Here is a 15,699-nt window from a genome sequence, read left to right as displayed (position 1 = left end):
GAATGGAAAAAGATGAGGGGAAAAAAAATCTATTTTTTTGTTTTAGTATGGTTTCTGTAGGAGGACAAACATGACACAAACCTCCCTAATTGTTATAAATCACACTGTTTATATTAAACATGTTTCACTGATTCGAGTATTTGGCGAGCGCCGTTTTGTCCTACTTATTTTGGCGGTCCTTGAACTCACCGTATAGTTTGTTTACATGTTTAACTTTCTCCGACTTCCTAGGACGTGTTTTATGCCACTTCTTTTTCTGTCGCATTTTGTCCACCACACTTTTAACGTTGTGCATGAATGCACAAAGGTGAGTTTTGTTGATGTTATTGACATATTTGGTCAGTGCGTGACTGCAAGCTAATCGATGCTAACATGCTATTTAGGCTAGCGATATGTACATATTGCATCATTATGCCTCATTTGTAGCTATATTTGAGCTCATTTAGTTTCCTTTAAGTCCTCTTAATTCCATGTATATCTCATGACACATGTAATATGGCTTTTCATTTTTTGCGGCTCCAGACAGATTTGTTTTTGTATTTTTGGTCCAATATGGCTCTTTCAACATTTTGGGTTGCCGACCCCTGACCTAAACCCTTTGGGGTCCCCAGGATCAAGCCTGAGTGGAGGCCTAAATGTATATTTTTTATACATATATTGTATTGGTTTTTAAAACAAAAAATATCAAAATGGCCCCCGCTTACTTTGATATTTCAGTGTGCGGCCCTCAGCGGGAAAAGTTTGGACACCCCTGCTGTAGAATGGGAAAGAATTCCACTTCAAAAATGTGTCTCCTCAGTTCCCAAACGTTCACTGAGTGTTGTTAAAAGGAAAGGCCATGTAACACAGTGGTAAAAATGCCCCTGTGACAACTTTTTTGCAATGTGTTGCTGCCATTAAATTTTAAGTTAAGGATTAATCGCAAAAAAAAAATAGTTTTTCAGTTGGAACTTTAAGTATCTTGTCTTTGCAGTCTATTCAATTGAATATAAGTTGAAAAGGATGAGCAAATCATTGCATTTTGTTTTTATTTACCATTTACACAACTTGACAACTTCACTGCTTTTGGCTTTTTGTGGTTTCAGTCGAGTTTTAGTCGGCTAAAATCCTCAACATTTTAGTCGACGGAAAACACGGCAAATTTTGTGGACTAAAATGCAAAGAACAACGGATAACGCGTCTTAGAGCAGTGTTTTTCAACCACTGTGCCGCGGCACACTAGTGTCTGGTGTGCCGTGGGAAATGATGCAACTTCACCTAATTTATCCCAAAAATATTTTTGGCAAATCAATAATTAGAATCTGCCAATAATGTGCCGTTGCTTAGTGTCTGTGCTGCGTAAAACTCGGCAGGGTAACCACTAGGGCTGGGAATCTTTGGGTGTCCCACGATTCGATTCAAAATCGATTCTTGGGGTCACGATTCGATTCAGAATCGATTTTTTTTTTTCAATTCAACACGATTCTCGATTCAAAAACGATTTTTTTTTTTTTTTAATTTTAATTATTATTTTTTTTAATGAAAACAATACACAACAATACCATAATAATGCAATACAATTTCAAAACAAAACCCCACCCAGCAACATTCAGAATAGCAATAAACAGAGCAATTGAGAGCAATTGAGGAGACACAAACATGACACGGAACAATCTAAAATTAGTGAGACAAAAATGAATATTATCAACAACAGTATCAATATTAGTAACAATTTCAACATAGCAGTGATTAAAAATCCCTCATTGATATTATCATTATAGACATTAATTTTTTTTTAAAATACAAAAAATGAACAATAGCTTACACTTGCATCGCATCTCATAAACTAAATGTCTAATGATAATGTCAATGAGGGATTTTTAATCACTGCTATGTTGAAATTGTAACTAATATTGATACTGTTGTTGATAATATTCATTTTTGTTTCACTACTTTTGGTTTGCTCTGTGTGGTGTTTGTGTCTCCTCTCAATTGCTCTGTTTATTGCAGTTCTGAGTGATACTGGGTCGGGTTTGGTTTTGGAATTGGATTGCATTGTTATGGTATTGCTGTGTATTGTTTTGTTGGATTGATTAATTTAAAAAAAAAAGAAAAAAAAAATTAATAAAAAAAAAAAATTAAAAAAAAAAAAATCGATTTTTAAAAAAAAAGAGAATCGATTCTGAATCGCACAACGTGAGAATCGCGATTCGAATTCGAATCGATTTTTTCCCACACCCCTAGTAACCACGTAATACTCCATGTCAGTAGGTGGCAGCATTGCTTTGTAAAAGTCGGAATGTGTCGGGTGAGACGAGGATGGTTTGTTGTGATCCCGATATGCGGACCACAGTGGGAGGCAGGGTGCAGGTAAAAAGGGTATGCAATGCTTAAACCCAAAATGAACGAAAGGAAAAGGCTATGCAAAACAAAAGTCAAACTGAACTGGCTACAAAGTAAACAGAGACAAAATCCTGGACTACAGCAAAAACTTACGGCGTCTACAAAGTACATTCCGTACGTGACATGACAATCAACAATGTCCACACAAATAAAGGATAGCAACAACGTAAATAGCCTTGCTTGCTAACACAAAGCAGGTGCGCGGAATAGCGCTCAAAGGAAGACATGATAACCGCTACAGGAAAACACAGGAAGGGCCACCAAAATAAGCAAGACAAGAACTAAAGCACCACACACAGGAAGACACCAACACACTCAAAATGAGACACGACGACTTGGTGGAGTTACATTTTTGCAAGTTTTCTGCTGGTGGTGTGCCTCCGGATTTTTTTTTATGACAAAAATGTGCCTTGCCTCAAAAAAGGTTGAAAAACACTGTCTTAGAGCAGTCTTTTTCAACCTTTTTTGAGCCAAGGCACATTTTTTGCGTTGAAAAAAATCCGGAGGCACACCACCAGCAGAAGTCATTAAAAAACGAAACTCAGTCGACAGTAAAAAGTCGTTGTCGCAATTGTTGGATATGACTTTAAACCATACCCAACCATGCCTTACTATAGCTCTTGTCTCAAAGTAGGTGTACTGTCACCACCTGTCACATCACACCCTGACTTATTTGGAGTTTTTTGCTGTTTTCCTGTGTGTAGTGTTTTAGTTCTTGTCTTGCGCTCCTATTTTGGTGGCTTTTTCTCTTTTTTTGGTATTTTCCTGTAGCAGTTTTATGTCTTAATTTGAGCGATATTTCCCGCACCTGCTTTGTTTTAGCAATCAAGAATATTTCAGTCATTTTTATCCTTCTTTGCGGGGACATTGTTGATTGTCATGCCATGTTCGGATGTACATTGTCTTTGCTCCACAGTAAGTCTTTGCTGTCGTCCAGCATTCTGTTTTTGTTTACTTTGTAGCCAGTTCAGTTTTAGTTTTGTTCTGCATAGCCTTCCCTAAGCGTCAAGGCCTTTTCTTAGGGGCACTCACCTTTTGTTTATTTTTGGTTTAAGCATTGGACACATTTTTTTACCTGCACACTGCCTCCCGCTGTTTCCGACATCTACAAAGCAATTAGCTACCTGCTGCCACCTACTGATATGGAAGAGTATTACACGGTTACTCTGCCGAGTTCTAGACAGCACCGACACTCAACAACAACACATCATTTGCAGACTATAATTACTGCTTTGCAAAAAATATTTTCAACCCAAATAGGTGAAATTAGATCATCTCCCACGGCACACCAGACTGTATCTCACGGCACACTAGTGTGCCGCGGCACAGTGGTTGAAAAACACTGTCTTAGAGCAGTGGTCCCCAACCTTTTTGTAGCTGCGGACCGGTCAACGCTTGAAAATGTGTCCCACGGACCGGGGGGGGGGGGGGGGGGGGGGGGAAATGTAATTTTATTTTTTGTTTTTATTATTTATTTTTTTTTTCATAAAGAAATACAATCATGTGTGCTTACGGACTGTATCCCTGCAGGCTGTATTGATCTACATTGATATATAATGTATAAAATGTGTTTTTCTATGTTGATTTAATTTTTAAAAAATTCTTTTTTTTTCTGGTTCCAATTGTTCCGCGGCCCGGTACCAATTGAAGAAATACAATCATGTGTGTTTACGGACTGTATCCCTGCAGACTGTATTGATCTATATTGATATATAATGTATATATTGTGTTTTTTATGTTGATTTAATTTTTTTTTTTTTTTTTTTTAATTAAATTTCTTGCGTGGCCTGGTACCAATCGGGTTGGGGACCACTGCTCTAAGACAGTGGTCCCCAACTGTCTTATATATATATATTGATATATAATGTATATATTGTGTTTTTTATGTTGATTTAATTAAAAAAAAAAAATTTTTTTTTTTTTTTTTTTTAAATTACATTTCTTGCGTGGCCCGGTACCAATCGGGTTGGGGACCACTGCTCTAAGACAGTGGTCCCCAACTGTCTTATATATCTATATTGATATATAATGTATATATTGTGTTTTTTATGTTGATTTAATTAAAAAAAAAAACAATTTTTTTTTTTTTTTTTTTTAAATTAAATTTCTTGCGTGGCCCGGTACCAATCGGGTTGGGGACCACTGCTCTAAGACAGTGGTCCCCAACTGTCTTATATATCTATATCGATATATAATGTACATATTGTTTTTTATGTTGATTTAATTTTTAAAAAAAATAAAAAATAAAAATAAAAACAATTTTATTTAAATTACATTTCTTGCGTGGCCCGGTACCAATCGGTCCGCGGACCGGTACCGGGCCACGCAAGAAATTTAATTAAAAAAAATAAAAAAAAAAAATATATATATATTTTTTTTTTTAAATTAAATCAACATAAAAAACACAAAATATACATTATATATCAATATAGATCAATACAGTCTGCAGGGATACAGTCCGTAAGCACACATGATTGTATTTCTTTATGGGGGAAAAAAAAAAAAAAAAAAAAAAAAAATCCCCCCCCCCCCCCCCCCCGGTCCGTGGGACAAATTTTCAAGCGTTGACCGGTCCGCAGCTACAAAAAGGTTGGGGACCACTGTCTTAGAGGATGTCTGGAAACCACTTTTATTAGGGTTCTTGCAGAACATATCAAAAAGACCTGCAGTCCATGACTAACTTTACTGTGTGTTAATATTTTAGCTGAGACTCCGCATTGTTTTCAAACGTTGAATAATATATGACTGACATGGTCCCACGAAAAAAAGGAGTTTTATTGTATAGCTGCAGTGTTACACTTAAGTGTTAGTGTTGTATCAGCCATACTTGTACTCTTGCACTGTCAACGTTGCTTCCTCCTGTAGCACTTTACCATTGATTTCAATGAAAAGGGCGTGATAAATAAACTCAATTACTTCCGGCGTGGGTTGTCCTACTCTGCTCGGCGGTACTTGAACGCACCATAAAACACCTCCGTGTCTTTTCCTCGGAGGAAAGATCGATCATCGTGATTGCGTTCTCGGCGAGCGCGGCTTGCAGCTTTCACGATCTTAGTTGCTAAGACATGAATGTGTTTATAGAAGTTTAGATTGGAGAACGTTGCTTTTTTTTTTAACGAGGAAAGACCTGCTGTATGTGTCTTGTGTCTCCATGTTAGCACTTAAAGGCCTACGGAAATGAATTTTTTAAATTTAAACGGGGATAGCAGATCCATTCTATGTGTCATACTTGATCATTTCGCGATATTGCCATATTTTTGCTGAAAGGATTTAGTAGTGGCTTTCAGTAGGCCTTTAAGCTAGCGAGTCGGCACCAGTCAGTCCGTGAGTTGCTCAAAGTGCAGTTTTTAGATGCTTCTAATTCTAAAAGGGTACTACTAACCATCGGGAGTTCTAGTCGCGGTTTATTGTTACATCGTTGCAATACAGAAGTGGAAAAAACCCCAACAACACCCTGTCTTAGTAGCTGTGCGATACAAGCAGCGTGTTTACTTGTGTGTGATATCACATGCAATACAAACGGTCCTGCGGCGTGTTTACTTGTGTGTGATATCACGTGCGATATAAGCAGCGTGTTTACTTGTGTGTGATATTACGTGCGGTACAAGCGGTCCAGCAGCTTGTTTACTTGTGTGTGATATCATGTGCGATACAAGCAGCGTGTTTACTTGTGTGTGATAATATTGTAACTACTATTAATGTTATCGATATGATTATATATATATATATATATATATATATATATATATATATATATATGTATATATATATATGTATATATATATATGTATATATATATATGTATATATATATATATATACACATACACACATATATATGTATGTATGTATATATACACACACACACACACATACATACATATATATATATATGTGTATATATACATACATACATATATATATATGTGTATATATACATACATACATACATACATATATATATATGTGTATATATACATACATACATACATACATACATATATATATGTATATATATTTGTATATATACATATATATATGTATATATATTTGTATATATACATACATATACACACATTATATATATATATATATATATATACACAGTATATATATATACAGTATATATGTATTTATATACATACATATACACATATATGTATATATATATAAGTATAGATGTATATATATGTATATATATATAGATGTATATAAATGTATACACATATATATATATATATATATATATATATGTATACATATATGTCTTAATTAGATTATCCAAAAAATAGTGCTCGATACCGTGGTAGAGCGTAATATGTATGTGTGGGAAAAAATCACAAGACTATTTCATCTCTACAGGCCTGTTTCATGAGGGGTTACCTCAATCCTCAGGAGATATATATATATATATATATACATATACATATATATATACATTTATATATACATATATATATACATATATATATATACATACATATATATATATACATATATATATATATATATGTATACATATATATATATGTATACATATATATATATATATATACATATATATATATGTATATATATATATATATATGTATACATATATATATATATATATACATATATATATATATATATATATACACATATATATATATATATACATATATATATATATACACATATATATATATATATATATATATACACATATATATATATATATATATATATATATATATATATATATATATATATATATATATATATATATATATATATATATATATATATATATATATACATATACATATATATATACATATACATATATATATACATATACATATATATATACATATATATATATATATATATATATATATATATATATATATATATACATATACATATATATATACATATACATATATATATACATATACATATATATATACATATATATATATATATATATATATATATATATATATATATGGTCCACTTTCACGTCACCCAAGATGGTAAAAAAGACACAAAAAGACACTTGTTTCTCCAATTTATTTTAACCTTTTGTGAGGATTGAGATTGAATCTTCATCTAAACAGAATTATGTAAAATATTACAGTAAGTGTTTGTTTTACTATGGTTAGTTTGTATGTTTAGCACCTAGCCATGCTGCTAATGCTACGGTGTCACAATAAAGCTACATCCCTTTAGCAATCGACTTCTAAAACGTATTACTCATCCTCTTTGCGTTCGGGCTCAAAAATAAACGGTCCTGGATGATCATTTTCCCCCAAAGTAATCGTTGTTGCCTCTCATAAAGTCAGCTAGATTAGCATCGTTGTTGATGGGGAAGGGATGTGCGGTTCCTCCCGCATGTGACCGGCTTGCTCATCATCTCTCAAGTTGTCTCGGGAATCTCTGTGACATTGTGTGCGTGAGCCTGGCATGGAGGAGACATTCTCCTTCCTCTCACACACAGTCCACGCCTTGTTGACTTTTCATGTCTTGTTTCCGAGCAACGCACTTGTCGAGCTTTCAGACCGAGGAGCGTCTCAGAGCAAACAAAAGATAAAACCGTTTCTGAGGGCTCTGAAGTGTCGTTTGGTTATCATCGCCACGCGTGCTGCTAGTGATCGAGCGCTATCATAATTGCGGTAATGTGGCCCCGTGGGGGAGGGAGCATGCGGAACTGGGGGGTTGCTCAAGGGCAGCGCCCGCGAAAAACTTGAATTTCTCAACAGCTCAGACTCCCGTTGGAAGGTTTTTGCAGAGCTGGCAAAAACCTGAGTGTAATTTCACGCTTCTTGGGGAGATTAGTCAGCAAAAGCTGTCTGAGGGTCCAAAAGGACGCATCACTGTCATCACTTCCTGCACACCAGGAAAATATTCGACTAAATACCGTATTTTTCGGACTATAAGGCGCAGTTTTTTTTCATAGTTTGGCCGGGGGGGTGCGACTTATACTCAGGAGCGACTTATGTGTGAAATGATTAACACATTACAGTGTTTCCCATAAACTGCCAAGATACCTGTCGCGGTGGGGGCGTGGCTATGGGCGTGGTCACCATGACATCGTCGAGTAATTTGCATAATGTACTACAATGATTTGATTTTCTCTAAAAAGGCTTAAAAAATGTATACTTACTAATTAATAATAACAGTGTTGTTTTAAACGTCCATCCATCCATCCATTTTACAATATAATTACAACATTTTATGTACATATTTATATACAGATTTGAACAATAAGTTATTCACTGAAATAGATTTATTCATTGTGGTTCTTACAAAAAATATATCTTATAAAATATAAAAGCTAAAATGTCTCTTAAAGCTCTGCCCCTTTAATTAGTGCATACTAAATAATTTAACTTTAGCCTACTACTACAACCATATTATTTACCAGCAACATAAAGTGAAACAGAGGCAGAGGTGTCCTATAACAAATAAGCATAAAACAGTAGTGGTGGTAGATAGACACAGAGCTTCATCAAACATCTGATCCACTGAACAAAGAGCTCCAAAAATCTTGAACTTTAGACTGCCATCAGTTTTACTCCCTACACTTAACCATGTGTTTCCTACTGCCTGCAGACTTTGCGCCCTTTGTTATATACACATGTTGTGTTTCTAATATAAATACATTTAATAAAGTCAAATACAAATAAGGCAACAAGAGAAGTATCCTACACTTCTCTTTTGTAAAGTAAATCTGAACAGCCGATATGGGCATCTACATCAACTATATCACTGGTCCCCAACCACCGGGCCGCGGCCCGGTACCGGTCCGCGGACCTATTGGTACCGGGCCGCACAATAATTAAAAAAAAAAAAAAAATTTTTTTTTTTTTTTTTTTTTTTTTTTTAATTAAATGAAATCAACATAAAAAACACAATATATACATTCTATATCAATATAGATCAATACAGCCTGCAGGGATACAGTCCGTAAGCACACGTTTGTATTTATTTATGTAAAAAAAAACAAATTTTTTTTTTTTTTTAAATACAAGCCACCCCCCCACCCCCACCGGTCCGTGGGACAAATTTTCAAGCGTTGACCGGTCCGCAGCTACAAAAAGGTTGGGGACCACTGAACTATATGATTTGCCTGAGAAGCTGGAGAGGACAAAAAAAAAAATTTAAAAAAATTTATTTTAAATTTTTAATTTAAAAAAAAAAAAAATTCTTTATTTGTGGCGGACGTAATTCTTTCGTGGCGGGCCGCCACAAATAAATGAATGTGTGGGAAACCCTGCATTAGCGTAAAATATCAAATGATATTATTTAGCTCATTCAAGTAAGAGACTAGACGTATAAGATTTCATGGGATTTAGCGATTAGGAGTGACAGATTGTTTGGTAAACGTATAGCATGTTCTATATGTTATAGTTATTTGAATGACTCTTACCATAATATGTTACGTTAACATACCAGTTGGTTATTTATGCCTCATATAACGTACACTTATTCAGCCTGTTGTTCACTATTCGTTAGACATTTTCAATTGCCTTTCAAATGTCTATTCTTGGTGTTGGCTTTTATCAAATAAATTTCCCCCAAAAAATGCGACTTATACTCCAGTGCGACTTATGTATGTTTTTTTCCTTCTTTATTATGCATTTTCGGCCGGTGCGACTTATACTCCCAAAAATACAGTAATTACAATTATTCACTGTTATTCATTTATTATTTTATAATAATTAGTCATTATTTTCACAATGTTTATTATAATATTTTTTAAATATGATATAACCCTATATATTGATATAATTGTTACATTGATTTTAATTAATTTAATTATTGTTACTATTAAAAATATTTAACAAAATAAATACCATTGTTCATTATTATGAATTTATTATTTTATAATTATTTTTATATTATTTGTATCATTTTTAAAAAAAAAATTGTATGGAATATAATATTTCATAACCCTATATAATATATTACATATTTATATAATTTTTATATTAATTTAAATCTATGTAATTATTGTTACTATCAATAAAAATATAACATTGAAAAATATTCCATATCGCACGATGAAGACTTGGCGGCACCTCTGTGATCAGTTTTTGCACACTCGGAAAATATTGACCAAAATATTATTCATTATTTTATTATAAATATTCATTATTTGTATATTTGTATAAAATAATGATATTTAATATATTATAAATCGATATATTATATATTTATATATTTTTTATGTTTGTCAATATAATTATTGTTACTATTAATAAAAAAAATACAATTGAAAAATATTCCATATCGCGTGATGAAGACTTAGCGGAGCCGCTGTGATCAGTTCTTGCACACTAGGAAAATATTCAACAAAATTAATACAATTATTCACTATTATTTTATAATAACTATTCATTATTTCATATTTTTTTTAAATAATTATAGTTAATTTAATATATTATAACCCTATATAATATATATTCATATATTTTTTTATATTCATTGATTGCAATTATTATTCATTTATTTGCATTATTTTTTATTAAATATCTAAGACAACATATTACAACCCTATATAATGTAAAATATTTTTATTATATTTATATTAATTTAACCATCATTACTGTTAATAAAAAAATACAATTGAAAAACATTTCATATCGCACGATGAAGACTTGGCATCAGTCCTTGCACACTAGGAAAATATTAAACAAAATAAACACAATTATCCATTTTTATTTTATAGCACATTATTTATTAATATTATTAATTTGTTTTTATGTATTTATTTTTTATAATTATATTTGATATACTTTATTATAACCCTATATAGTATATTGTCATCATATTAATATCATTTTTGTATTTTAAATTATTTAACCATCGTTACAATTCCACTTGTCCACCTGGATGCAGCTGGGATAGGCTCCAGCACCCCCCGCCACCCCGACAGGGACAATCGGCAGAAAATTTGGCAAATTTTCTTTGAAAAAAGGGGAAAATTAGGGAAATTGCAAATCCCCTGGGACTAAATATCTGCTATATTAACATTTTAGCTATGTTTTTTTAAGCATATCTGTCAACATTTCTATTTGTAAGAAAAAAAGGAAATTTTCCAGAAAAAACTAAACAAACTAACTGAACATTTGCCAAATTTTCCTCCCCAAAAAGGAAAGAAAAAACAGGGAAATTGTATGTATATATGCTATATTGACATTGTAGGTTGTGTTATAGATACAGTATATCTGTCAACATTTGCATTCGTAAATAAGGCCAATATTCCAGAAAGTAAGACAAAATTACCAGGGGAATGAGAAAGTTAGACTATGGGAAATTTACGGGAAACTATTGAAACAAAATAAGGAAACATTTTCAGAAATTAAGGGAAATTGTCCACCATCAACCCCCCTGTGATATAAAAATATCTGCTACATGGACATCTTTCTTTTCTTTTAACATTTGCATTCGTAAAAAAAAGGAACATTTCCAGGAAATAAGGGACATATTTCCAGGAAATTGTGATACTAATAAATTAGATTTATATAGTGCTTTTCTAGACACTCAAAGTGCTTCACAGAGAAGTGAGAAGCCATCACTCCTTGACTGTACATTCACACCTTGTTGGTGGTAAGCTACATTTGTAGCCACAGCTTTCCTGGGGTAGACTGAAGGATGTTTATGTTTAAAACGGAAAATAAAGAGTTTTGGGTGGTGAAAGTTAGATTTTGGGAAATTTACGGGAAACTATACAAACAAAATAAGGGACATCTTACGGAAAAATAAGGGAAATTTCACGAGGAATAAGGGACATTTCTACGAAAAATAGGGGAAATATAACGGAAAATAAGGTAAATAGGGACGGCGTGGCGAAGTTGGTAGAGTGGCTGTGCCAGCAATCGGAGTGTTGCTGGTTACTGGGGTTCAATTCCCACCTTCTACCTTCCTAGTCACGTCCGTTGTGTCCTTGGGCAAGACACTTCACCCTTGCCTCTGATGGCTGCTGGTTAGCGCCTTGCATGGCAGCTCCCTCCATCAGTGTGTGAATGTGTGTGTGAATGGGTGAATGTGGAAATACTGTCAAAGCGCTTTGAGTACCTTGAAGGTAGAAAAGCGCTATACAAGTATAACCCATTTATCATTTATTTATAATTTAAAATGGATGGATGGCATCGTTACAATTATTAAATAATAATTTAAGAATAGGAATAATTAAATAATATTTTTTTTAACAATTATTCATTAGTATTTTATAATAAATTATTTTTATTTTTTTATTATAATTTCTTTTTATTTTTTATAATTGTATTTAATATACTATGTTATATATTAATATAATTTTATATTAATTTAACCACCGTTACTATTAATAAGAGAATAAAATATTCCATATGGCGCGATGAAGACTAGACATGTGATTGGTTGCCATGGCAGCAGCAGGAGATGATGAAAGTGGGTCTAAAGGTGTGCTTGTGTCCCCGCAGCGTACCTCTGGGACTCCTCCAGCCAGACCTCCGGCTGGTTCTCACCGTCTCGCCTCCGCCCGCCGGACTTGGGCTCCCATTACAACCTGAGCGACACCCCACAGAGCATCAGGCGGGGGGGCAGCACCCGCTCCCTGCAGCTGGACTACCGAGCCCCGGTACCGGGCGCCGACAGGAGCCGGGACCCGGGTCCGGAGGTCGGGAGGAGGGCCTTCCAGTGGGAGAGGAACCAGTCCGGGGAGTGGCAGAGGAAGCGGCGGAATCCGAGTCGGGACCAGCGCGGCAGCTGCTCCTCGCCGGTCTACGAGGAGTACCGAGAACCCAGGCGGGACTCGGAGCCCGGCGAAGACTCGGAGGTCCTTTACGACACCCTGCCCCCGTCACGGGACGCCTACGAGGGATACCCGTCCAGCCCGCCGGGCCTCAGCTTGCACCCGGCCCAGCTCCTACCCCCGCTGAGGGCGTGGGACTTGCACGCGGAGGAGAACTGGAGGGGGTCCGGGGAAGGCGGCGCTCTGGGCTCCAGCAACGTGACGGGGTCCGGGGACGAGCTGGAGAGACTGTTGAACCTGGTGTCGCTACGAGCCAGGAGGGCCACGCGCACCAACAGGACCTCCACCGGGTCGGAGCCGGCGGCGGGCTGGGACGGGTTTAAGTGAACTTTCATAAACGACAGCCGGGGGGCGACGTCGACTCGGCATTTTTCTACGCGGATCCATGACGTTAGCGCGGGGGTGTCCTTTGCGTTCTTTCCAAAATAACACATAAAAGGAAACGTTGATGCTAAAAACTGGCGAGGAACAAAGTATTTTTTTAAACCGATAAATTGATACCGATAACCAGTTATCAATATTTTTTTTTTCAATTTAATTTAAATAAACAACTTTTTTTGCGGCGTCTTCAGCAGCAGGCTTCTATGTAGGCGTTTGGACAAGTGTTGATGTGTTGAAGCGTGATGTTTTTTTTTCCCCCCCCCCATGCGAAATGTTTGCAGGACATTTTTTTGGTTTTGTTTTTAAACGGTTTGTTTACAACGAGCTTGGGCGGAAATGACAACACGGGTCAGAGAAAAGGAGCGCTCGATTTGCTCACCCTGAGTGGGTAACCTTGCTTCATCAGAGTCTTTTTAAAAAAAAAAAGTTTAACATCGTTACTGGATTTATCGTGAGGCAACATAATTCCTTGTATCGGCATGGTCATTAATCACGCACCCCTTTGAAAATGAAATACCCTATTTTTCGGACTATCTTTACATTTGGGATAAAACAAAACTATTTTCCACGTATAAGTCACACTGGACTATAAGCCGCAGATATATACGTTGTGAAGTGAGTTATTTACAAGGAAATATGTAGTAAATGATTATTTACATACCTTAATTGTTTCCCACTGCTGTCTGTAGCACGGCAGTAAAACGGATGATCAAACAAAACAGAAGTCGTCGTCGTCATGGATACGCTAGCCCTCCAATCAGCTAAACAGACTCGGACCCGGTGACGTTTTGGTGAATTCCCGAAACTGAAACAACACAAAAAGAATGTAAGTTAATCATTCTGACACAGACACTCGTAAACGTGTTAGCATATTAGCTAAAGCTAACGGCGATAGCGCGTACAAATATGCATGACAACACGTGGGACACCTTAGTAAGTAAGAATTGTTTACGCGATATTGGAAAACTTACAAACGTTGTTTGAAGAATCCGTACGGCAAGAAGACGGCGCGGCACTTGAAAGCACCTGCAGTGAGCAAATTCGTCCAAAAGACGACGCCAGAGCACAAACAATAAAACATCTCAGTGTTTTACTTTCTATATTATCGCCGTCAGCGAAGAAAAATCCATAAATTAGCCGCACCGTTTTGTAAGCCGATGGGTTCAAAGCGTAGGGAAAAAAGTAGCGATTTATATGCTTTAATTTTCCAGTGTGCGGCTCTCGGGGGAAGACGTTCGGACACTCCTGCGCTAGCAGAGAGACGTAAATGAGGTGCAGAAGCACCTCCCCCCCCACCCCCACCATTGTAGATGTCACATGACCAGCTTGTTTTAGGGGTACAAGTTGCGGCGCCTGGGAGATGCTATTAAGATGAACGCCAAGCGGGTGCCGGAGATCCTTGTTCAATCGTTTCATTACTCGCCAGTTGTTTATTTCATGACGACCGAGGTCATTTGGCGGCCGAGGTCCAAGCGGTAATGAAATAAGACACTTTGAAGAACACACACTCGGCCTCTAATTGAACTGCACTTCCTGTTAGTTGTCTTCTTTTATCCGTGTGAATAAATTGTGCACAAAGTGAAAGTCGTCTTTGTCATCTTTGGCGGCTTCAAGTCCACTTCCTCCCACTGAACATTCTCACTTTGGATTCACACAGGAGTGTCCTAAATTTAAAATGTCACTTTATAAGTTAACCCGGCCGTATTGGCATGTGTTGCAATGTTAAGATTTCATCATTGATATATAAACTATCAGACTGCGTGGTCGCTAGTAGTGGCTTTCAGTAGGCCTTTAAAACAATAAATAGTTTTGTTTTTGGATTATCATTCTAATCAAGGGTTGGAGAATGCAATAAAACTGTTATGTCTTTTAGGTGAATTTCACATTCATAAATCCAGAGTGTTGTCGTGCAAACCAAATATTTGTTTTGTTTTATTCTAAACGAGAAAGTTTTGTACAACTCACTAGTAATAACAAGGGAAAACAAAAAAGCCATCTTCTAAAAAAAATTAAAAATAATGGTTACCTTTTAAGAAAATCTAAATATAGTGATAGTTTCATTAAAAAAAAAATTGTTTTTATTTTTTACATTTTATTTTGTTATATTTTTGTGTGTTTGTGCATTATTCATTACTCATTTATCTACCGGAAGTT

At 35.4% G+C, this 15,699-nt stretch overlaps 1 protein-coding gene across 1 annotated transcript in view; it reads left to right on the top strand.

Moving 5' to 3' along the window:
• The window catches only part of LOC133649515 (protocadherin Fat 3-like), a 106,277-nt gene extending 91,165 nt beyond the window's left edge, over nucleotides 1-15,112 (top strand). Inside the window, exon 21 of the mRNA XM_062046103.1 lies at nucleotides 12,833-15,112. Within this exon, the coding sequence (XP_061902087.1) occupies nucleotides 12,833-13,491 (659 nt within the window). The 3' untranslated portion in view covers nucleotides 13,492-15,112. The remainder of the gene's footprint in view (nucleotides 1-12,832) is intronic.
• Nucleotides 15,113-15,699: the final 587 nt, after the last annotated feature.

The sequence above is a fragment of the Entelurus aequoreus genome, linkage group LG05, assembly GCF_033978785.1.
Source record: "Entelurus aequoreus isolate RoL-2023_Sb linkage group LG05, RoL_Eaeq_v1.1, whole genome shotgun sequence".
NCBI lineage: Eukaryota > Metazoa > Chordata > Actinopteri > Syngnathiformes > Syngnathidae > Entelurus > Entelurus aequoreus.
Note: the sequence above shows the minus strand (reverse complement) of the source record. Positions and strands in the feature narration are given on the sequence as shown.